Source organism: Pyrus communis, chromosome 10 (genome assembly GCF_041283825.1).
Source record: "Pyrus communis isolate YQ-2024b chromosome 10, ASM4128382v1, whole genome shotgun sequence".
Taxonomy (NCBI): domain Eukaryota; kingdom Viridiplantae; phylum Streptophyta; class Magnoliopsida; order Rosales; family Rosaceae; genus Pyrus; species Pyrus communis.
In genome coordinates, this window is record NC_142574.1 from 27,903,924 (window position 1) to 27,928,941 (window position 25,018).

The 25,018-nt window shown below is 36.5% G+C and overlaps 3 protein-coding genes across 3 annotated transcripts; 1 reads left to right on the forward strand and 2 right to left on the reverse strand.

Annotated features, from left to right (window-relative positions):
* Nucleotides 1-404: 404 nt before the first annotated feature.
* Nucleotides 405-1,557, reverse strand: LOC137727289 (photosystem I reaction center subunit psaK, chloroplastic-like). Its single transcript, XM_068466154.2, has 3 exons — nucleotides 1,155-1,557; nucleotides 795-875; nucleotides 405-698 (listed from the first exon to the last, which is right to left on the reverse strand). The coding sequence occupies exons 1-3, from the start codon at nucleotides 1,236-1,238 to the stop codon at nucleotides 471-473; spliced, it is 393 nt and encodes a 130-aa protein (XP_068322255.2). The 5' UTR covers nucleotides 1,239-1,557; the 3' UTR covers nucleotides 405-470.
* An 802-nt stretch (nucleotides 1,558-2,359) lies between these two features.
* LOC137727406 (major pollen allergen Ole e 10) lies at nucleotides 2,360-4,945 on the reverse strand. The gene is made up of 4 exons (XM_068466274.2): nucleotides 4,706-4,945; nucleotides 3,356-3,685; nucleotides 2,790-2,820; nucleotides 2,360-2,674 (listed from the first exon to the last, which is right to left on the reverse strand). The coding sequence occupies exons 1-4, from the start codon at nucleotides 4,779-4,781 to the stop codon at nucleotides 2,575-2,577; spliced, it is 537 nt and encodes a 178-aa protein (XP_068322375.1). The 5' UTR covers nucleotides 4,782-4,945; the 3' UTR covers nucleotides 2,360-2,574.
* A 10,381-nt stretch (nucleotides 4,946-15,326) lies between these two features.
* On the forward strand, nucleotides 15,327-17,759 carry LOC137729151 (protein kinase PINOID). Its single transcript, XM_068467997.2, has 2 exons — nucleotides 15,327-16,398; nucleotides 16,649-17,759. The coding sequence occupies exons 1-2, from the start codon at nucleotides 15,818-15,820 to the stop codon at nucleotides 17,451-17,453; spliced, it is 1,386 nt and encodes a 461-aa protein (XP_068324098.2). The 5' UTR covers nucleotides 15,327-15,817; the 3' UTR covers nucleotides 17,454-17,759.
* The last annotated feature ends 7,259 nt before the right edge of the window (nucleotides 17,760-25,018 follow it).

Consider the following 25,018-nt stretch of genomic DNA (forward strand, 5'->3'; position numbering starts at 1 on the left):
CTACAACTGAATGGTGTTGAATTCTAGATGCACAACCTCATTTACACATATTGATTCATTGAATCATTGATTAATCTGTGATGAAAGATGATGTCAATTTAGATTATGAATTATTGAATTTTTTATTTTGATTTTGGGTTTTAGGTTTTTCTTATTTTTGTTGCATTAGCCTATGATGACGCTAATGTCATTACGGCTTAAGTTTTAACTTTCCCAAATTCTCAATACAAGTATATTTTCTTTAGAGTGTAAGTAGGCACCTATTTATATGTTATGTAATAAAATTAATTAAATCCGCTTAGTTTGCCTATGAGCTAGGTCTTAGCCTGACTATCGCCTGACGTCTTTTAGAACAATGCTAAGCAATTGTATTGAAGGGAAAAGGTCATCATTTTTAGCCCATGTTCTATGAATATATGACTTAGAAATATCATTCAGTGCAAGAGTTCACAAACATCTTCCTCTTTTAATTACAGGGCACCAATATTCTTAAGGCCAAAAACAACTCCAACCCCAATAATGTGACCAACAGAACCACAGGCCAATGTATCAGCAAGTGTAAACCCAGCTGGGTCGCTGGTCTGCAGCCCAGAGTCCCTTGTTTCAAGCTTCAATCTTGCCTTTGATTTCCTGTTTGCCGACGGAGCCAACCCGAATCTTCCGGCAAACAGCATTAGGGTTGTTGTGGTCACCATTATCTGTCCAAATCAAAATTGATTAGTAACTTAATCACATTCACATTCCACTATATGATCTGGTTTTTGTGCATATAATTCAGTGAAATATTTGCTTACCAAATTGGTAGGTGAGCCGATGAAATCGCAACGAGCTCCCAGAGCGCCCTGGCCCTTGCGCCTCATCGGTTGAACAACTGCCTGAAAAACGAGGAATGCATCAATTTAACTTGCGCACTAGTTTGCCTTGTAAATGGCTTGTAGCTCAAACAATTAATAACATTTAGCCCTCTATGTTCCACTGTATTCAAGACTACAAGTACTCAAAAAACATATATACCCCTACACATGTTACGCTCGATATTTTGTGTTTAACATCCGCAATGACGCAACGAGAAACATGATAGACATGGTCGACAAACGTCAAATCCTAAGCGTATATTCTACATCATGCCATGAAACACATTGAAAAGAACTTACCATGCTTTGCGCATTGGAGAATGAGATTTTGGGTCTGAGGCCGTTGAATTGTGGGAGAGAAGTGGTCACGGTGGCAGCTGCCATTTTCTGAATTTTGTATTGCAATTTCTCTCTTTCTTTTGTTTTGATAATTTTATGAGCTTTTGCATCCCGTAATATTGTTATAAACCTTTTGAGCCACAGCCACACGAGTAACCTGTGGCTTCAGAATTCCCAGATTCGGATACACCAGGATCCTTGCCTGCTGACGTGGCCCTTTGCCATTGGATTTGATCGTATTACTTAATTGGATAAGGTTCCGTGTGCTGGCAGCAGCTTCTGATTGCATTTGATTTTTGGATCTTCACATTTGGGCTTCGATTGGGCCAAGTTGGACCAGGCTGGGTTGGCCCTGAAGATTGAAATTCAAATCCAATCCATGCTAGGTTGGCCCTGAAGATTGAAATTCAAATCCAATCCATTGATGGACCAGCATTGAAGTTTTGAACAGTGACCGAGGGTAATATTATCATTTCAGGTGCATTGTTTATGTTAATGATGATTTGGTTTCCCAGGCCCCTGCCGGGCGCCCCGGGCCCGGGGGGGACAAAAGATGTAATCCACAGAGATACTGTAAAGGTGGTGAGTGGGCCCCCACATTTACATCTCTAGATTTCTGTTTCTTCTGCTCACATATATCATCTCTCAATATATCTTGAGAAAATGATAAGGGTAATCTTGTCATTTCAATAATAAATTGTCTTCATATTTGTTTTTATATAAAATTTATCAAACGGTTAAGAACATTTATCTAATAATGCTCTATCTCGAATGGTTGTTACTCTCAATACTTGTTATTATAAGAAATGTGTCAGTAATGTAATAAGATATTTTGTTATTGGACATGAATATTTGGTATGAGAAATGACAAAAACATCATCAATGGAATGTCATTTTTTTTGTCATTATAACAGTATCTCAAACCAATCATGCACTATCATATAAGAAAGTTAAAACGCTTAACAAAACGTAATTAACTTAAAATGCCGCCACAATATCAATCCCCGATCTACAAAAGACCTAGAAAAGAAAGGAAGATGAAATCCACTACGGGAGAAACATCTTATTCCATGCAAAGTGATGGTTAAATTTAGAAGTCCATATGATGTTCCCCCCAAACAAGACAACATGAATGAATACGATTAGAAGAAGAAGGCAATCAGGCAAAAGGTGAAAAGAGAGGATTTGATTAATTAGCAGTAATAGATTCCTAAACCAAAAACAAAGATAGGGATAAAGCATATTACGGTTACAAAACCCCAATCTAATCATGTTCTCATCTCCCGCTTTTTCCCCCCACAGTGACAGCAAATAGCTTTTTGTACAAGCAGGTGGAATTTTGGCTTTTCTTGGCAGCAGTTTAATTAACCTCATCAAAATATCAGCTTCCCAGATACAAAGGCAGTAAAAGGCAAGCAAGTTGCCACCAAAGAGAGGTGGGATTTTGCTTGGAAAACGGAGGTGCTGCAGAGCCTACAGATCTGTCAAAAAAAATAAGAAGATAATGTGTGTATCAATCCATGAGCATTGTGTAAATAACAGACACTTTGTCTTTCAGATTACGAAAACTAAATCGCGTCGGGGAAACAAGCGTACCCGGGCGCAGCATAGACGCATTTTCCTTGACCTGTAATAATGTGATGAAACTGATCAGTAGAGCAGAATTGAAGGCATAGATTCAACACTTAAAACGACGATATCATAGAGCAATAACATTCTAGTAGAGTTTGTGCATGATCCCCGAACGGAACTTACATTCTTGTTACTTATTGCTATGTGGAGAATCTAGAGATAACCATATCATCACAAGAATAATCTGAAAACTTGGTAAGATTGCCAACACTACCAAATGGCCATCGAACCCCTTTAAGAACACGAGCGCAATGTGAAATGCCGAGTTAAAAATCTGGGACGAACTAGACCATTGGGGTTACAAACTCCAAAAGTGACATAACCGTACCTTAAAATTTCAATTTCAAAGCACAATAACTAAGGGCCAGTAAATAATTCATTTGATTGTTTTGATACGAAAAATCCAATTAGGTATGACCTCAAAAATTGATCTCTAAGTTGTTCTAAGTTCGAATCCACGAGAAGATATTACAAGTGCCCCGTTGTTACAGTAATTATTATAAGGGAGAATGGGGAGATGTATAACTTACTTGGGTTAGTTTTAGTGACAGCAGCAGTTCCCCCAAAATTGCAGGCAATATCTGAATTCCCGTTCTGCTGATAATAATTATTGAAAGCGTAAGAGGCATGGGAGACCAGGGTATCTGGTTCGTAACACGCTCCACCTTGTTGAATTGGCTTGCAGTCTGCCATTCCCAATCCACAGGCCCAGTCTAATGCATTCTGCAAATCAGCTTGGGAAACCCCGGGAAGGGCTACGCACCATGTTGTGCCATCAAGGAATGTTGTGTTCCCTTCTGGTGGTGACAATGTGGTGTCTGGTATTGCTCCATCTTGCAGCGCCACTTCCATTGATGAAACTAAAAATTTGCAGAAAAATTGAATAATGTTTCATCAGGGTGACTTCATTGGTCATTGTTTATATAAAATCTAACCGGGTCACGGACAGTTCGAGTTTATAAAATGATTGATCCTATTTGAAATTAGCTTAAACGTATATGTGCATTGGTCTATCATCTGTGTAGCTCATCCACCATTATGTACAAGGTGGGTAGAGATTCAGTAAAATAAATCTTCAAGTTCAGGATAACTCCCTACAAACTCAAGCAACAAAACATAAAGAAAAGTGGATAGTAACCCTAAACTTGAATAATACAAGGGAAAAAGTGGCCTAGAAGATCATGTGCCTCATGTCTTATAGGCAACATGGACCCCCAATAAAAGTCAGAATTGGCATCAATAGAACTCACAAAGGATAGGAATTTCAGTAGGTTTGTCTGACTAGGGCATCTCTCACAGCATGTGGTACCAGCATGGAGTCAGACGAAACCAATATACAGGGATATCGTGTTTTTATGAGTAATACCCTACATTCCATGACACAGGGGTGCCTGCCTAGAGACTACTTTTTCTTTTCTTTTTGGTTCAAAAATTGGTGACAGAAATAGAAGGGTTGGCCTACTTCCCAAGCAATTACATTTTTTTCTATAACAAAAAATCCTTCCCTTGCTTATCAAATGTAAATGGTTATGGTAAACAAATATAAAAATTAAAACTTTTAGTACTAGATGAGAGCATGTTCATCCCTTTATCACATATACTATTGATGCAAATCTCAGAATGTTTCTCTCCAATATTTTTTAAATAAAAATAATTCTGTAAGCTTCAAATGTCCATATTCAACTGTATGTTTTCTGGGAAACAGATCATAAAACAAATATATAAACCTGACCAGAAACTGCCAACTTCTAAACAACAAGATCTCAAAACAAAAATACAAAAACAAATAAATAGCAAGAAAAAATAACATAAAAACCAGAAAACTCGAAAGCTAGCTTTGCTTTAAACAGAAAACATGAAGGAAACAGGAGAGAAGTTACCCAGATGGCATCCCATGAACAAAAGGCACTGCAAAACCAAAACCCATAGCTTCTTTCTCATGCTTGATGATAACATTCCTCACCCTTCTCCAAGAAAACAAATAAATATATGAACAAAAAGAGGAAGAAAAAAAACCTCAGCAGAAAATATACTAAATATAAAATTTAAAACTGAAGGCCCCACTACTCTCTCTCTCTCTCTCTCTCTCTCTCTCTCTTCTCTTTGTGTTTAAGAGGAGTGAGAAGCATTTGAGAATAAATGGGAGGTTTAAATGCAAGGGTTTGTTGAAGAATCTGCAGTTTCTTGAGAGGGAAATTATTTCTTTTTCACTTTTTTTCCTTTTTTGTTTTTGAGTATTCAAGAACGTGACCAATGCTTTCAGAAGCTGAGTAATTCACTCTGTACTACTCACTTTTACAATTTTAGACATTTCCGAGAGAGGCTTCAGAGTTCAGACACCTAAAATATAAAAAACTTTATTCACAAGGCGGTGGTAGAGTGCCCTCTCACCAGTAAAAGAAGAGATTTTTCAGTATGACCGTCATATGAAGTAGTACACCATATGTTCTTATATAAGTAGTGGATTATGTGTGTTAAAAGATTAATAACTTAAAAATTAAATTTTCCATCATTTGCATAAAAACACGTGATATACCATCCGTTTTTCCGTCACAACTAAAAATTCAATATTTGGGTCTTGGTTTAATTTTTCAATTCTCACTCAATTTCTCATATGATATATTGTATGCATACCCCACCCCTTGGATTTTCTCGGGAATTTGCATGTTTTGATGAGGTTATTTTTGTCCACGAACTTTGAAATTAAGGAAACCTACTGGGCAAGTACTGGCCGGGTTGAGTTCTGGGCTCAATTGGGTTTTGTTTTGAAGTGGCCCAATTTTGGGGACAGGGCCTATGATGCGGAAGATGATGTTGGGTCTGGTGGGCTATGCTTTTGTCTTTATAATCATTTTTTTTTTTTGAAGTGAGTATTTTTGCTCACCACTATAAATTATGATGTATGCGATCATACGCATAATGGCCACGTATACTTTACTTAACTTTGGTAAAAATAAAAATTCAAAATTGAAAAAGAAAAATTTAATGTGAAAGTTAACTAAAGTTAAATAAAAGGTCACAAATAATTAGATGTATGATGAACATATACCATAGTGATGATGGTGAGCAAAAATACTCTTTTTTTTAATACATAAAATCCCCTAATAATTTGATAATGTTAATGAGAAACTTTTCAAGACTCAAAATTTTACTAATGTTGGCATAGTCAGAATGGTTATAACATTTGAGTTTGAGTTCCCATCTTAGTAGTTTAGAGTTAGTTTAAATAGCATAGTGCTTATATAGAAAAGAAACTCCCCACTGGTACTACGGTAATAGTCAAGTGCAAAGACAATTGGAGTTTAAGTTTTTTATTTTCTTCAAAACTAAATGTAGTTTTGATTGACATATTCATGGAAAAAAAAACATATGGTCCTACTTACCTTTTTTCCCCCAAGTGCATTATTAATATGCTAGAAAAATTCTTTATCTTTATCTTTAGTTTTGACGACATTGTACCTATAAAATAAATAAACGCCTTAATCAAGGTCAAACTTCAAAGCCTCACGAGCCCACATAAGAAGTAAAACTCTTACACAATGGTTATGCCCACTCGAGGCACCTTAGTATTAGTAGTGCTCAAGCATTGCTCAAGTGATCTTGAGATGGCTCGAGCACAATTAAGTAGCCTCAAAATTGTGCAAACATTGCTCGAGAGGAAGAATCAAATCGCTTTCCATTCTAACATGAACATTGATGTATATTAAGCATATCAGGGAAACTCCTTTGCTAAAATTACTCAGCACTCACCACTTAGGTTTTGATGGTTACATATGGGTATGTGATTGATTTATGAGCTAGATAGTGTTTGGTAACCAACAACGTATACAACAAAAATTCATGTACAGGCTGAAAAGATACTATGAATTCAGTGGCCTTTTCTTTAGAGCTCAGGACCATTCAAACTACATAAAAAAAAAAAAAAAAAAACATGGAAACCAATAAATAAAGGCCAGGGGAAACGATAACCCTGCAGATTTGGGGTTACAGAAAAATCTTGCTGCTGCATGATTCTTGCGGGTAGCTTCAAACCTCTATTAAATTTTAGCAGTGAGAAACACTGATAACCTGCAGATTTTGGGTCACATAAAAATCTAGTTTCTGCCTGATTCTTGCTAGTAAATCCACATTGCAAAATCCTCATTTAACTTGGAAAATATTACCACTCGAGTCATAGTGTTCAAAGCCTCAAACCAATCTAATGGGAAATTTTCTGAGAAGTACCCAATTTAGGCATTTCAAAAAACTCTTAGGGCTCAACTCCCGCTTAATAACTATTTCGTTTTTAGTTGTTTCACATTTAAGATTTTGTTTTCGTTCATTATTCCTCATTTCTTAATTCAAACTAATCAGAAGCTCTTGTAAACCTATCATATTACCTTTATGGACTCATCATTTCACCCTTATAGACTTATCTTCTTTTGAAATTGATTGGTCTAGCACTTAAATGTTATAAAATCATTAAAGAGTAATACCATTCATACCACATTTTTATACCACATTTCTATACCACTTTAGGTGACATCTGATGTGGACAGTCATATCATTTGAAAAATTTGCAAAACCCAAGAAAATAAAAGAGAAAGACTCCTCGTATATCACAATCATAATTTAATTAATTAGTTTTTCTTAATTATTAATTTATTAAATAATGAACTAAATTTAAAAATCTGATTAATTCAAATGATGTGGCTGTCCACATCAAATGCCACCTAATGTGGTACAAAAACATGGTATGAATAATATTACTCATCATTAAAACAGTCAAGTTCTGTTATTCTTTCCCATGACCTTTTTCATCTCTCATTTCTTTATATTTGAAGCACAAAATCACACGGGCCGTTGGATCAAAATCCAACAGCTACAAATAGAGGATCCGTCTAAAAGTTATAATAATTGTAACCGCTGAATTTTAATCCAACAGTTCATGTGATTTGCTCAGGAGGCTCAGCCTCCTAAACTCAGGAGAGGATCTTGATCCATTTCCTTATATCTGAAGCACAAAATATTAACCCTAATTATTCAAATTTCTCCATCAACCTTCTCTTGAAAAATATGTTAACATACATGTGGCACCCACTTTTATGAAAAGAAAAAGTGCATCCATTCAACAACTTGCTACGCACAAAAGTTGTGATTACAAATATAATAAAGTTGACCAGTGACCAGTTCCCAGTTTGATCTCGTCTGGGCTCAATGCTCCCTCACCATTTAGTAGAATACCGGAAGCCAAATCACCAGCTGCAAATTGCGTCATTTGTAAAAATAAATTATATAATTCTGCAAAAATAAGATCCAACAATACATATAAAACGTTAGACAGCGGGACAAAGTCTAGCAGTTAGATGAGCAATCACAGCAGATCGAGCAGACATGGAAGCGACGTCAACAGCTTCGGGAACATCAGGTGTGCATATTTTTATGGTACCAAGAAAGAGAGAATTCAACTTCCATACTTGGATTCCAAACCCTAGTTTTTTTTTACTATTTTTGGGTTGTTCTTGATTGAGCCATTACGTACCACACACCATTAGGGTTTTAATCATATTTTTTTATTAAATTAGTAGACTATCGTACTGACTTAATATAATATAGTCCCAAAAGTCTGTTTAATTTAAATTTGTGTCATAATTTTCAACTAATACAGCATTTTTTATATGCTTTGTTGAGGAAGAATTTGGCTGTGCCATATTTTTTGTCCGTTTGTCGGCCTATCAAAACAGCGGGAATATTGGTGGCTTGTTCACTGTGCTTTCTTATGCATTTTTACTCTGCTACTTCCTTGAAATGGTCATTTGCTTAAAACTTTTAATCCTAATATACCAGTATTGTTGCATCTCCCCACTACATTTCATGTATTTATATAATTACGTTGATTAATTTATTCACCATGCATTCCTCACATATATTAAACTCCTGAGGTTGATGTGAAAAGCATAATCTTTCTGCGGAAATCTCTGTACTTGTAGCATCTTAAGCTCCTAGCAATATTTTAATACATTACCCCTTTATAGTAAAATGGTTATGGTGGTTTGAACATGTGGAATGAATACATACAGATACTCTGATTAGAAGATGAGATTATGAGACAAAGGCTCGAGACAAAAGGGGTAGAGGAAGACTTGGAAATAGACTATAAGAATAGACATGGGGTACTTAAAGTTAACAGAAGACTTTACACAAAACCGATCACAGTAGCGTTCTAGGATTCATACACTGAAACCACTTAGTGGAATAAGCATTTGTCATTGTTGTATGCACTTTTAGTAAAATACATTATTAATTTTATGCAAATGTGGGAAGAAAAATTAGGTGAGGGCAATTGATCTAGTTTCCATGAACCTTTATCGAATTACAGGTAGAATGGGGGACCGATAGGTTTAGAGCATCCAACACATTGAAAGGCTCTCTTATATATATGGTATGGATAATGATCAAAGCTTGAATGTGATTGGCATAGATATTTGTTCGCTTGATACTTTTTTGGTCTATTCCAACCAAGACACTTTTGATTTTGTTTCCATCGGTTTTGTGTACTCTTAACAGTTTAATCGATCAATTAGCATTTACAAACTTACGCCTTACGAATAATACTATAAACACCAACTGTTTTCTCAACTCTCTCAGACAATAAATGTTTCAAAAAAGTTTAGCCCCTTATATACATATTCCTACATCCATGGGCGGATCCAAGGGAGGTCCTATGCGTCACGAGACCATATGGAATTCGGAATATAAGGGTGAAAGGTCGCCGGAGGACCCTAAGACTATCTGGTATGGGACTTGAGGGAATGCCCACAAATTATTCAATAAAATGCCTCTCTGACAAAATTTGGCCGGCTTTAGCAGGTGATGCTCGACAAGCCTCGGCATCATGCCTTGGAAGTTGTCGACAAATATAAGCATAACGACATGCCCACCTAGGCAAAATGAAAAATAAATTTTGCGCTCAGTGCGTGGATCTTCTATAACGAGACTCTATGAGGTTAGAGTCTTGGATCCGCTACTGCATATATTAATATTATGTGATCAACAAACATAATTTTAAATACTATATGATATCATGTCAATAAACCATCATATCAACAACATTAATAAACAATGAAGATCATACTATCGACATCATAATAAAACATAAAATTGTCTTTGTCGATCAAGCAGCTATAATGGACATTTGAGCCATTTTTCATGTCATTATTTTTACTGGTTTAGCAATTCTTTTTCACTTGTACTAGAACTGCACTGATTTCCCCAAACAGTTGTTGTCACTAGTACAAAGTGTGCCAATAATGCACAATTCATTATTTTTCCCCCAGTGAAGATGTGCATAATTTTTTTTTATGAAACTTATTTTCTATGGTTGATAAGATTTTGTCTCGTTCTCTTGTTGCAGAAGGAAATAGAGAATCAACTGAGAAATTTGTGACATTCGAAAACAAAATGCGTATGGTACAATTGATTGAGGTAGACTTGTCTTGTAAGATATCTTTGTGAATCAGAAAAAGTGAATGCAAAAGTCTCACTGATTACTTCTGGTTTAAGGTTCATTCTTCCAGTGACCAATTATTAATTAATTATTAACATGTTCTATAACAGTTGAAGAAACAGAAAGATACTTGAGAAAATTCCGAACAGCAATGGAGTTAAAAAGTTTGTGTTGATGTGACAGATTTACTTGTTCATATTAGTGCTTAATTAATTGCTTAATTTAACGGTTTAGAAATTTGTTTTTTTGTCAAAGAACGGTTCAGAATTTCGGGCCCTTGTTATTTTTTCTGATCAATTATTGAATATTCCACCAGTTAATAATTTTGTCTACCTTTCAAATGCGTCCAAAATTCCTAAGACTATTAGGTTTGTTTGCTTTTTGGCCAGATAAGAATATTAACATAAAGATAGCTAGCTACATTAGGTTATGAGGTTGCTAATTACTATGATTAAGATAAAGCTATCACATTCTTTACTATAATTAGACTTAATGTCTGAACTGATGGCCGGAAACAAACCTTAGTGGGGTTTGGTTGTTAAAGTGCGGCGTTTATGATGCTCGTGCATGTGTTTATAGTATGAAGTTATTTTCCAAACATGATCCATTGAGTATTTAGTTTGTCTATAAAATACAAACCTAAGTTCATTCCGATACGTTAAATTTACACACTATTACCATATCACTTTTTAGTGACTTGTTCTTGTAAACAAACTCCTAATACTCAATTAACTTTTCGAGAACATATATTAGTCTTAAAATTTTACTGTGTTTGTTAAGATCGATTACCGGTTAACCATATGTATTAGAGGTTAACTTGGTTATAGCATTTCTAGTAGCTCTACCATGAAATGATTGATTTAGTTACCATTTAGGGTTGTCGACAATGTGCATGCTCTCTTCTATTCAAGTTTGAATTCTCATATTTATAAGTTGAAGTACGCAGATCAGAACATCTTCTTTTTTTTTCAAATCTACCATTGTATTCAAGTGACTAAACAGTTAAAGTCTGGTTCTAATAATCTAATAATTATTTGGTGGTTCGAGTTAACAAGCCAACATTAAATGTGGGTTTTTGGTTTGCACTTTTGGAGTGTCAAGGCTCAAATGCAAGAACAATCCCACTTGCTGCACTTTTTGCTGGCCTTTTCCAGAAAGTAGGGTTTCCATGCAGACATCATGGGGCCCTTTTCATCTTCTGCCTCTCAATCTACTTCTCCAAAAGTGTGAACTAATATATTTCAATATGAAATAAATCTAATAATCTAAAATAATCATGTAGGCTTTTAAGAGTCTTGTTCTTTTCAAAGGAAGGGACCCAGCAGAGAGCACCTCCCAATCAATCAGCCTCGAACAGTTGCAACCCATCTCCCTCTTTTGCTTCCAATCCTGCTGACATGTCATGCTTTCACTGTTTTTTTAGGCCATGTAGAATTGTAGCATCGATCTGATCTGTCTCCTTCTTGCTGGTTAGTCTGCTTCAACCTCCTAATCAAAATCAAAAGACATTTGAAGGTGCACATGGAGTTGATTAACTAAACCCAACATGCATGCAATCCGCTACAACTTATAACCTCGTGACAGACTTGACTGCAACAAGGTGTATATATAAATTGTTATGTATATTTATCTCTTTCTTCACATGATGCAAGAAACAATGTTAATTAATTAGATTTTAACCCACATCGTCGAAGATTCAATGTAGTTTATTGCAAACGAACCTTTATTTGCTAATAGTAATTGTCCACTATCCTCAGAAATTTCATGTCCTTGTTGCTGCGCCATGCCAGTGTAAAAGAGCATCTTCAACTGCAATGAATCACTGCCATCTTTTCAAGTTTTAACCCATCTAAGCATCATACGCCATAATTTGGCATTTTCCTGTCATACTTTTGATATCAGTTTTACTTTAATCTCTTGATTATTTATTTTTCCAGAGGTTGTGACTTCACTATTTATTCCACTATTTACGCTTGGACACTTATAATGGTCAAGAGAGTTTACTAATGAATTCGATGTTCAAATCTCTTTCTTTCGGTATCACTTGTGTTAAAACATGACATATTAAGCAAAGTCACTTGTCGTTTCAAATATGATTATTTTTTGGCGTACTAAAACTAGGCTTTGATTACAATACTTACATGTAATTAATACAATACATCTCAACTATGACCTTAGATGCATAGGCAAATACTCTTAACTAACAAAGCTAGTCAATCAAATACTGCGATATTATTTGATCAATCAAATTAACTTGGTGTCTCTAGTACCGACGAGCAATCATTTAGCATTGGAAACTATTTGACACTTCGGTTTGGAAATGCTCCATTGATCAATGACATTAACCTTTAGAATGACATATGATTTTCAAGAATTCAAATTCTCAAATCAACCATTAAAAATATAAACATTTGAAAATTCTACTACAGCCGACATCATGCAGCCAATGAGTAGATAACTGGAGTAGAATTCTTTCTCCTTCAAATTCAGTCTCTTCTTATTTGAACGGTTACGATTATGTTATGTCAACATCTTGTGTTTACTTCTGTATGAGAAAAAATAAAAATAAAAAAAACAAAGAGAAAAGTGAGAAAGGAGGGAAGGAGAGGGAAGGGGAGGGAAGGGGAGAGGAGAGAATCCTCAATTAATGTATTTTACTACTATCATTATTAGTTTTCAATACCAACATACAAACATATATATATATATATATATATATGGGGTAATGGTGAAAAAGGAAAGAAATTTACTTGGAATGAGTTTACCGTTTATGTGGCACTCTCGTCCAATATGTCATATTATGTGTAAATTTTTTTTTTCAAAAAACATAGTATTATAGCACGGAAACGTCAAATGATGCTGAATTCCCATACAAGTTGCTTTCGTGAAAGAGAGAAATGAACCAAAACAAGCCATGCGGCCGGCACAGTGGGCCATCAACAATTTAAGAGCGTAGAAATGCGTCCTTTTAACTCAAGATATTGGTAACAAAAACGCTAGGCTGAAGAACGATACACGTTTTCTTCGGAATCTCATGCAGATACGTACCAGACATGGTGTGGCTTGGAATTCAAAACCAAAACTCGACATATTGAGAGGAATGATCATCATCTCCTTCATCAAGTTGGTACCTTCTTGGCCCGCTCCGTACAATAACTCCTCTGCAACTCCTACCCCTCCATTGTTTTCAGTAGGGGCAGCATTCACGTCGCGTCATGTTCAATCGTGTTTTTTATTTGGATTCAACTTCTGTTTTAATTGTATTTTGACAAATGCCTTGGCGATAGCAACTCGACGTGTTTCTCAATCGTATCGTGTTCAGATAAGGTAATTATGCGAACATTTTGTTTCAAATGATTTGCATTTGTTTTTGTAAATGTGAATCGGTCGATCGTATGGTCGATATCATTGACATTGTATTCTTCGACGTTATAGTTATCGATGAGGGTTAGGAAAGTGCAACTAGGAAAATTTTGAACATACCATAGACAATAATTTTAACCATTACATGAGACGCGTTCACACTTTCCTCTTAGAATATAGTTAAATACTTACAGTTGAATCTGCAATCTACGTCATACGTTATTGTACGCAAAAAATCTCATACACACTTTAGGTTTGAAACATGAAATCAAAGCATGTATGTATTTGTACTTTAATTTCTCTCTTAATTAGTTTCCAAATCCGTTTTTTTCCTTTTTAATCTTCACAGCCGAAACTTCTGAACACTTAACTCACGCACATCAAGGATCAGCATATCTTTCCCGGACATTTCATGAGCTGACTGTTACGGTCATCAACAGGGGCACTTCCGACATTTTACAGTGAAACCGCTCGCACAGTAACTTCCCGGCGCTACGGGGCGGAACAGCAAAGACCACCATTCCTGCACGTGCATGTACTCTTATTTCCTCACTCCCAAAAAGTTCATAAATTTTGATGTGTCACCAATAAGAAATAAGCACATTAATCAATACTTAAGTAATATTTCAATCATTAACTTCCATGTCGTTTAATTTACAAGCCTACTTGTATTCCTCTCTTGGGAGTGAGCTCAATATTGCAAATAATGTATCTTATTCATACAATTCTAGAATCGGACTTGTTCAAAATTTTAATCTTCATTAAAAGATCATTCTTACCAAAAATTATTTCAATTGGAGATTGTTTAGTCATTTACATGTATTGAGCAAATCGACAGAGTAGGTACTAAGTAACATATTCATGATAAACTGTCCATTTGATTAATACTTTTAGATGATTAAACAATCTCCAATTTGAACGATCTTTTGTATGAGTGATTTTCAAATGAAGATTAATCAATTCAACGGTTCCAATCGTTAATTTCACTCGGTCAGGATATGTTATTTGCAAATAGAAAAATATGTGCATCCCCACATTAGGGAGTGCAAGTATTATCCAATATCTATAAATATGTGCATCCACAATAAGTCACACGAACTCTTTCACGTATTTAATAAAGATAAACAACATAATTGATATGTTCCATTTTCAATGGAATGACTTATAAGAGCATCTTCAACATCTTCAAAGAAGATGTCAAAAAATTCACATCAGCAATAACGGTAATAAAAGATATCCCTAGTCTTTTCCAATCAAAATGCCAATTCCTATGTGACATGACATGAAAAGGCAGTAGAGAAAGTTGCTGTCAAATTTGATAGCAGCTTCAAATCTATTTTTAGTAATTAATAAATGCTTTTCATAATTTTAATACTTTTCTTTGGTTTCAAAATACTAATTACAAAAATAAAAAGTAAATAATGTAATAAATAATGTTTAAATTTGACATATCAGTTAAATAACAAAATTTATAAAAAAATTAATATGCGATATAAGCTTTCAAATTTAAATTTTATGTTTAAATGTTGACATTTCATTTAAAGATAGTTTAAGAACCCTTTTCCCGTGTGACACACTCCCATAAAGTTACCGTTTTACCACGGTCTTACATTACTGCCTAGCATAAATACCCCAACTACCTTCCTACTCTCAAACCTCAAAACAGAGCAGTGTGTTCAGCAAACCAGCTCCTCAAACCAAAACCCCTCTCTCTCTCTCTCTCTCTCTCTCTCTCTCTCTCTCTCTCTTTAGGTTTCATACTTTTCGAGTATAAACCCTAATTCTGAGGCCCTTCCTGAAAAAGCCTGCTGCTGCGTTTAACCCTCGCGTTCAAAGCACTCACTTTCTGCAGACGTACGGAGGTCCATTAATGGCGTCGCTGCTCCATTTGAAGCTTCAAAGTCATAAGCTTTGACCTAACCACAAACACAAAGCTTTTTCCAAGTTCTCTGTATTAAAATCACCTTTGCCCACCACAGAAATTCCCCAGGAATCTTCCATTTTCTTCTTCGTATCCGATTCGCCGAAAACAGTTCCTTCCATTAATTCCTCCGCGGAATTTATGTGTAAAGCTCTCCGCTTGTTCATTTTTTCCCATAGGAAATTTTGGATTGTGTATCCATAAAAACGTTTCATTTCTAAAATGTTAGAGCGTGATTCGGATGGTGAAGCAGTAAACTCGAGTCACAGTTCAATGAGCAGTGAAAGCTGCAGCAGTTTCAGCCGCCTTTCTTTCGACGCCGCCACCACCACCACCACCACCACATCCAACCTCGCGGCAGAGACATTATGCCTCAAGCCTCACCGCTCCTCTGACTTCGCCTACTCCGCCATTCGCTCCAAAAAAACTGCCCTCACTTTCCGCGACTTCCACCTCCACCGCCGCATCGGCGCCGGCGACATCGGCACCGTCTACCTCTGCACCCTCAGAAGTAGCGACTCTCCAAGTCCGGCCAATCAGGATCGCGAGTCTTCGTCTTCCTCGTGCCTTTACGCCATGAAAGTCGTCGACAAGGAGGCTCTGGCGCTGAAGAAGAAGGAGCAGAGAGCCGAGATGGAGAGAAAGATCCTCAAAATGCTCGACCACCCGTTCTTGCCTACTCTCTACGCCGAGTTCGAAGCCTCCCATTTCTCCTGCATCGTCATGGAGTACTGCTCCGGCGGCGACCTCCACTCCCTCCGCCACAAACAGCCTCACAAACGCTTCTCCCTCAACTCCGCAAGGTACATTTTTGAATATTCCTTCAATAATTTAAAAAAAAAAAAAATGACCGCCATTTTTTTTTTTTTTTTTTGTATTTTGTATTTTTGTTTTCTTGTGAATACATCACTCAGATTAGATCATGAGATGTTCTAATCTTGTCTGCTTTATCTCTCCGCTAAGTCGCCTTCAATCATATTCTTTGGTGCTAAAATTTGTTTAACTCGGATGAGTCGACTCGGTTTAACTCGGTTTTTTTGTCCTTATCTGCAGGTTCTACGCTGCCGAGGTTCTCGTGGCGTTAGAATACCTCCACATGCTGGGAATCATTTACAGGGACCTAAAACCCGAGAACGTGCTGGTCAGATCGGACGGTCACATCATGCTCTCAGACTTTGACCTCTCAATGTGCTCGGACGCAATCCCAGCCGTTGAATCACCCGACTCGTATCCCGACTCCGCAGCCTTTTCGACCCCATCGCGCACCCGCCCGCACCAGACCGTAGCTCTCACCCCCTTCTCCTGCCTCTCCAACCGGCTGTTCCGGTCGCGCAAGGTCCAGACCCTCTCCCCCAACCGGCTCTTCGTCGCCGAACCGGTCGCAGCCAGGTCACAGTCCTTCGTCGGGACCCACGAGTACGTGACCCCAGAAGTCGCCTCCGGTGGGTCCCACGGAAACGCCGTCGACTGGTGGGCCTTTGGCATTTTCCTCTATGAGTTGATCTACGGGCACACGCCGTTCGCGGCCCCATCGAACGAGACCACCCTGCGTAACATTGTGAAAAAACCTCTAACATTCCCCACCTCCACGCCTTCTAGCGCGCTTGAGGGCCACGCTCGGGACCTCATTTCCGCGTTCCTCAACAAGGACCCGGACCGGCGGCTTGGGTCGAAGCGCGGAGCCGCTGACGTCAAGAAGCATCCGTTCTTCAAGGGCATCAACTTGGCGTTGGTACGGTCGATCACGCCGCCGATGATCCCGGGTTTGATAAGAAGGCAAAACACGACGCCGTATAACCAGGCCAAGAGCGAGGATGGACGAAATAACAGACAATCGACGGCGTTCGATTACTTCTAAGAAGCAACGGCGGGATGTGCGCCACGCGTTGAGACAGTCCTGCCAGATTTTGTTACTGGCCGGTGACAGTTGTGTATATTCGAGCTGTCTTTTGTTTCCTATTTTTTTTTTTAGTTTTCATATATTTAGGTAAATATCTGGCAATATGAATAAAAGAGCCGCATTGCGACGGTGGTATTGTACACGTAGGTGATTGTAGGTGTACAAGGCAAGTAGGAGCCTAGAATATTTTCTGAATTTGTCTGATTCAGAAGTGAAGAACTTGCATCAACATCTCACTTTCAATTCAAACATGAGTTTGATTCACACTCCATGTTCTGAGAAATAACCATAAAAAAAGAGGAAAAAATGGGATTTGCTGAAGGGTTGAGGGAATTAGTATATACTGAGAAGCTTGAATGCAAAGACTCAAATTCTAGGCCTACATTCATAACTCAAAGGCTGAGGAATGAATAAACTAAAAGAGAATTACCAGATACAAAAGAATCGAGGAGTGCAAAAAAGGCTGAGGTGAATAATATGGATGACGTTTCCATAATTGATGGTCGCGGATTTTTTGTCCCTAAATTCATGCTTTTTCGTGTCTCTTCTCTCATTTATCAACACATCATACTACTTAACTTTATTCTTAACAGAAATGCTAGCTAAATTCGTTGATAGGATTTTTACCACATGCAAAAGTAAGAATAAAAATACTTCAAAATATTTGTTAGAAGATAAAGTAATTATAATATAAACATCTCAAGTAATGTCGTTCTTCACATAGATACAACGAATAATTTCATTCGAAATCTAACTAATCGTGGCTGACATTTGTGGCTTTGAAGTTGACTGATGTGAGTGCAGTGGGAGATGCATGTGTGGATCTCAGAACATAAATTATTACACAATATTATCTAATTCGTCACTGATGAACACTCAACCAAAGAGACCGTGTTGCTTACTTCGATAAGTGCGGAAGGATGCGAAGGCGGTGAGTGGGAGTCGGGGTTTGACGCCGATGGTGGTGGGTGATCATGAGATTATTCAGGCGAGAGAGAGAGAGAAACGTGGGGAGGTGTCAGCAGCAGCGAGTTCGATGGTTGATGCCAATGGTGGGGTGCGTAGGACTTTGGTGGCTGCTGGTTTATTTATTTATTTTTAGTATTTACTTTTTAATTATTAAAATCTAACGAAATTAAAACAAAAGTTAAGTAGTATGACACGTGTAAAAAAATGATAAAAGAGACGCGAAGGAGAAACGAATTTGAGAATAGCAGATTTGTGACTATAATGACAATGCGTGTTTATCATGTTTGTCAAATTTTGATGATCGATTGAGTTACGTCATAATGCAACCGACACAAGATTATTTCCAATTTCTTTTTAAAAAAAAAACATGTAACTTTATCTGGAAGATGAGAAGCTTTGTTTGCAGTCAAAATTCCAAAGAACATTTGACTATTTTACATGCAATTAGCACTATCTCTAATAAGTGGAACTTGGTCTGTGTAAAATATGCGAAAGTCGTACCCGATGAAGAAAAATGCACGCTTTGAATTCCACAATCTCCAATTAAGTTCCAATTTCCTACTTTTTCCTTTCCACAATCTCAGAATTTTATTATTTTGTCACCGCCAACTTAAGTACTGGTTTGACGTGAATTCTGATATAGTTTATGGCAACAAGGTCCAAGGTGGGTTCATTTGTTTATATATAGAAAAGAAGAAAATATGTTATTAAGCAAGGATGGAGGCAACTAAGATCTGCTGGGGTAGCTGCCCCACTATGTTTACATAACTCTACACAATCAAGACGCATCAACTTGATCGAAGAAAAGAAAAGCAATAAAATTGCGGAAGAAATTTTACTATCATGAATTTTTTTTTTTTCGAGTTTGGAAGTTAAAGTCGCCCTTGTTAAAGAAGGTTTCTAGGTCCGTCCCAGTTGTTAAGGCATTTGTTCATTTTGCTGGTTTCAAAGGTTTTGTGAATGTTCGTTATTATTTGTTACGCATCGTAACATTATTATTTTATGTAACCAAGATTCAAACCCTACCGAGTGACTCATCATCAAGCTTCCTAAACCTACTACACAAAGAGAGCATCCCGGACCTACTCTCTTCTCAACTTAAATAACATATCATACGGCATATAATAATTTCAATCTACTATTATTTTATGTAATCAAGACTCAAACTCCATATCCTAAACTACCATAAAGTTTACACCAACCACAACTCCTTCTTTTGTTAGAAATTATAAGTTGCGCGTAGTTAAAAATTCTTCTATACGTCGAGAAAAAAGTTATTGGTTGAACGTAACAAATAAGCTTTTTAACCAAAATAGTCACCGAGATTGACATAAACTCTTCATTTTGGTCCATAAGATTTAAAATCGAGAGAAATTGTTTCTAAGATTGTTCATCGTCAATTATTTTGGTTATTCTGTAAATATTTTTTGTTAAATTGATGATGATTTTGATAAATCAATTCCTCAACTTAAACTCGTGATCACTTTAATTTAACGAAATTTCACAGAAGAACAAAAATGATTCATGACTTCTATTGGTTTTATATTTAAGAGACTAATATAAAGAGTTGTATCAATTTCAAAGATCATTTTGACCAAATAACCTAATAAATATATGATCAATTACACGTAAGAATTATTCCTCCTCTAGACAGATTCTGGCAAACAATTGAATATGAGTGTTCTAGAACGATGAAGATATACTCTCGCCTACAAAAGTAATATTAGAAAAGTTTTATTAAACTTGTCGAGCTAAAAAACAAAAAGAGAAGAAGCATCATTGGGCGAATAACTAACTAAACGGACGTGATCAGATGCGCCGCGTAGACACTAGATACCGGAAACAAAGCATCATAAACTTGAACATCCAACGGTTCAGATTGTGGTTCCTAGTGGACCTTTCAATAAATGAGTACTTAATCTCGTTTATCGTATGGTTAGGCCATCTCCAACCGATAGCTGGTCAAATGGTTCGTTTTAACCTCCTGACCCTCAAAGATATTAATATTTTAATGAACAGTACAAGATCATATTTGCCTCAGTCTCCAACCAAGGGTCAAAGAACCATAGTGCCAAACATAATTTATTATTTAAATTTAAAAACTACAATAACTTAAATTCAAATCCAACAACTTAAATTTAAAAGTTACAACGATAACTAGCCTAAAAAACAAAAAAAAGTAGAACTTAAATTTAATGAATGGTTTACGTATTTATAGGAATTTTTTTTTTAAAGAATTAAAAAAAAATGGCCCAAAAAACCAAAAAAAAAAAAAAAAACAAAAAATTTGAATACAACGGCTAGCTGACTAGCCGTTGTATTATATATTTTTTTAAGCAATCCTGTTGGTTATAACTGACATGATTGGTTATAACTGACATGATTGCTCTACTTTCTGGCCAACCTTGGGCTGGCTGCATGCAGCCAGCCCTCCTGCTCTCTAGCCTTCTCCGATTCTGTGGGGCCTCTTAGATTCTACAACCCTCTGGCCTAGCCCTTGGTTGGAGATGGTTTTCGGGCTATTTTCGGCCATCTGGCTCTCTGGACTCTTTAGTTGGAGATAGCCTTATTTGATTTTTTTTATTTAAAATTAAACATAAAGAGTACCTGACGATATACAATAAACGGTTAAAATATATGATCCTTAATATCCCACAAAGTGAATGTGGAGAAAAGTGCTTTTCCCTTAATTATATCAGCTGTGAACACCGCTTAACCGATCTAATGCGGTCAACATGACAGGACGGTGGTGAATTGCGCTAGTGTATTAATTCACTTGTGAGACGTTGAATAGGACGTTTTGTGGGCCTAGTCGAGTCGGAAAAGCCCATTAACTTATTAGTCCATTAGCCCATGGAAAACCATGGGATTGTCCATGTGACCACCTGCCAACCTGGCAGCCCTGCCAACTAATAAAAGATCTGTCCCTTCTTTGGGCGCAACCAAAACAAACATTAATTGGAAAAAAAAACACCAAACCAAATCAAAATCAGACGTATGGTATATACCCCAAGATGCTTTGCTAAACCAATGAAATACTTACACGTGTCCTGATTTCATGCTGGCCACGAGGCGGTTGTTATCATACAAAGTTGGGGCATGAGCAGGGGCAGCCCTGTCTATTTAGAGGGAAAGGGATCATTTTCGAATACATTCCACCAAATTCATCAATTCGGACTTTTGAAATTTGATTCAATCGTTAAAGTTATTATAATTTTAAAAAATAGCTCATATTTTTAACCGTTAGATCAAATTTCAAGGATCCCGAGAGATCCCTTTCCTATTTAGGGGGCCATAGCCAATTTTAAAATAGGTCCTTGCCGGATCTAACGGCGGCAAACTCTCTTGTCACTGGCCATCGTACTCCTTCCTCCCTCCTGTATTTCTCTTTGGCTATCTTTCTTCTCGGTTCCTTTCTCTTTCCTGATCTCCATCTATATTTTTTTAATGTACAGTACTGAAGTCTCTATAAAATCAATGGAATTGCTCAGTTACGAACTGATCCATCTGTCTTTGGTCTGTCACAAAATAATAGCATAAAGAACAAAGCCTCATAAAGTTTACATGGAAAGAAAACTAAAGGTGTTTTGTTCAAGAACTTCCAAGTTTCGAAGAATTTTGGCAGATAAAAAGTTAGATAAGAGGAATTAAAAAATTGAGAGAGAGGAAAAAAAGCAAAAGAGCAGTTGTTTCTTAGCAGAAAAATGGTACGCAAACGTCGTAATTTAATTTTGTGACTTTATTTTAATGGGTTACAAAATCTTTTTGTGGCTGCAAAAAATAAGGGTCCCTAGGCAGTCGCACTCCTAGCCCTTTGGCCAAGGCCAGCCTTGGGCATAAGCATGACTCATCACCTTTATTTGCTTCGTACAATGTAGGTTATTTAATTTTTAAGTAATTTTATAACTTTAGATTAATCTTCTTAAATCATTTAGCACAAATCTGATTATATTGATGTATGTTATGCACTGAGGTACTTTTAAATTTTAATTTCCAACATCATGGCAGAAGCACAAAGAAATAAGAGCCAAACTACTCATAAGTTGTGTATATGCACAGATGTATATCGTTTGATGAAGAGTTATGAGATCCATTCCATTAACGAGTGATAACCACACTCAGGTGCGAGCTACCGTGACAACTGACTTGTATCTGAAAAAAAAAAAAAAATTGAACTTAATTTAGTAGTAATACAAATCATGATAATGTAGTTGAAACAAGAGACATGCTTGTTTAAACAAGATATTCAAAATGAGTGGTGTGAAGGCTGATAGCTAGCTAGGTGTGGAGTTTTATGATTATCTTCATGATAGCTAGCTAGAGAGATGGATTGAAATGGGAGAAATGCTAAAGAGTTTTTCTAAAAAATTGAACCCTTTACGGATCATCTGCCACCATGTTTTTAACACAATATTTTATTGTATTAGCACGAGAATTAACGTTAAACCGTGAGACAGAAAGTCCATAAAAATCATACTTTAAAATAATTTCCTTGACATTTCTCGAGAGATGGTTATTGTTATAATTGTCTTTCCGAAAAAAGCATCGTGAATTGGGTAAAGTAACCACTAAAATAGTGTGTAGAAAGTATATAAAATAGAGATTACATTTATGGGTAATAGAGATTTGGGTAACACTTTCTTTGGATGGAACAGTTGTTTCAATGGGGCCGACTGGATAATCATCTAGAAATGTTAAAAACTTTGACCTTGATTCAAATTTTTTTATTAGAAATGATCAAAACTAATGTCAACAACTAGTTGTTCATCCAGTAATTTTATAATCAAGGGAAATTATGGGATTAAGTGCAAAATTTAGGGTCTGTCGACCACTTGAAAGAGAAAGAGAGGGGGAAAATGCCAGTTGAGATATGATGTTTGGGAAACAAAATTGCCAGCTTCCTCAGCATATATTAAATGGTATGGGCCAACTATGAAACCGTGAACGTCTTCACCTAACATGCAAACTAAATTATTATTGTGCATATTTTGGGAAAAACATTCATCACTACACACCTCTTTGAATTGATTGTGATCGGTTTAATTTCATTACGTTATTATCTGATTTTGAACCACTCATTTCTCATGCAATTTATTTTGTGTTAAAATAAAAGGAAATTGTTATTAGCACTCCAAATATTTCATTCTACATTCCTGACAAATATATTTTTCTTTCTACTTATAAAAAGTTTGAAGTGTAAAATGAGATTTTTGGAATGCGAATAACAATTCCTAAGTAATATTGCTCTAGTATAAAATAAAATGATATTCGAAAAGTCTCATTTGTTCATAAAAAATGATTTTTCCACTTATTTTTTACATTACACTACTCTCATTTCTTGTCTTTAAATATAATAATTGAAAGGGAAAATTAAGAGAAATTAAGTTTTAGACAGAAGTACCTTAAGGTGATATAAAAAGCACTCGCTTTGTTTATAAATAAAATGTTAAGAAGATCAAATTTTTAAACGATATGATGTGGTGGTTGATGATTTGATTTATTTTTTATAAACCGGCACATCATGTACCCAATAAAAAATAATCTAAAATTTAGTCTCTACAACATCACCCTTTGTTCATATTTAGTGAAAGATTAGTGTTAAAATTTTGTATTATTATACAGGCATTTTTAATTGTTTAATTCGTTAATCATGAACAAGATCTATATAGACATATAGACTCGGGGATCCATATCCGATCGAAAAAGTATTAACAGAAGAGCAAGAATCGGAATTGATAGATATATTCTTCGAAACAAAGCATCCCAAACGTCAACGACAGGATACTTACGCGGAACCTGGTGATTGGCTGAAAGCCTGAAAGTAACATGGAGTGTCATGTCAGATCATTGCCGTACGAATCCGGGTCAAGACAGTGATGAGGTTTGCGTAAGAAGAGCGTAAGATCAGAGACTCCCGAGTCCCTGGCGTGTCCCACCGGTCCGAGAGAAGAAATGGCAATCCCCCACTGGTGGCTCAGCCTCTTGCTGCCCTGACACGGCGTCGCACGCTCGACTGACTGGTTGTGGTTGGCCGTTTCGAAAAAGGGTCGGGAAGACAAGAGGGTCACGTGAGGTGAGCATGCCCCGTAACTTGTGACATGCAAGAGCACCGATTGAATGCTCCCGACGAACCCCAGTCCCTCTAGGCTCCCCAGTCCCAGTCTCAGCGTAGGGTTAGGGTTATTAAACTAGGAGATTTCGTGATCATGTCCGTGGATTGTAAATCGTGAGGTCAGTTTTCGTTAAGTGTTATTTATATTTAATTTTAAATTTAAATTTAAATAATTTCTAACTGCACGATATACAATGAAAGAACATAATCACGAGATCTCTCGAATACTCGGGAAAAGAATCCGGCTATGATCCTTTTCCCTTAAACTATGTTCTTATGTCAGTTAAACACTATTCATTTTGCAAAGAAAGTATAATTATTTTAAGAATTATCATTTATGGTTTTTTGAATTCATAGGCCTATTCTCTGTGTTATGGCCTGCACGCTGCACCCTGTGCTATCAACGTTTAATTTGTTTTAGGTCGAAAAAAAAGTTTAATTT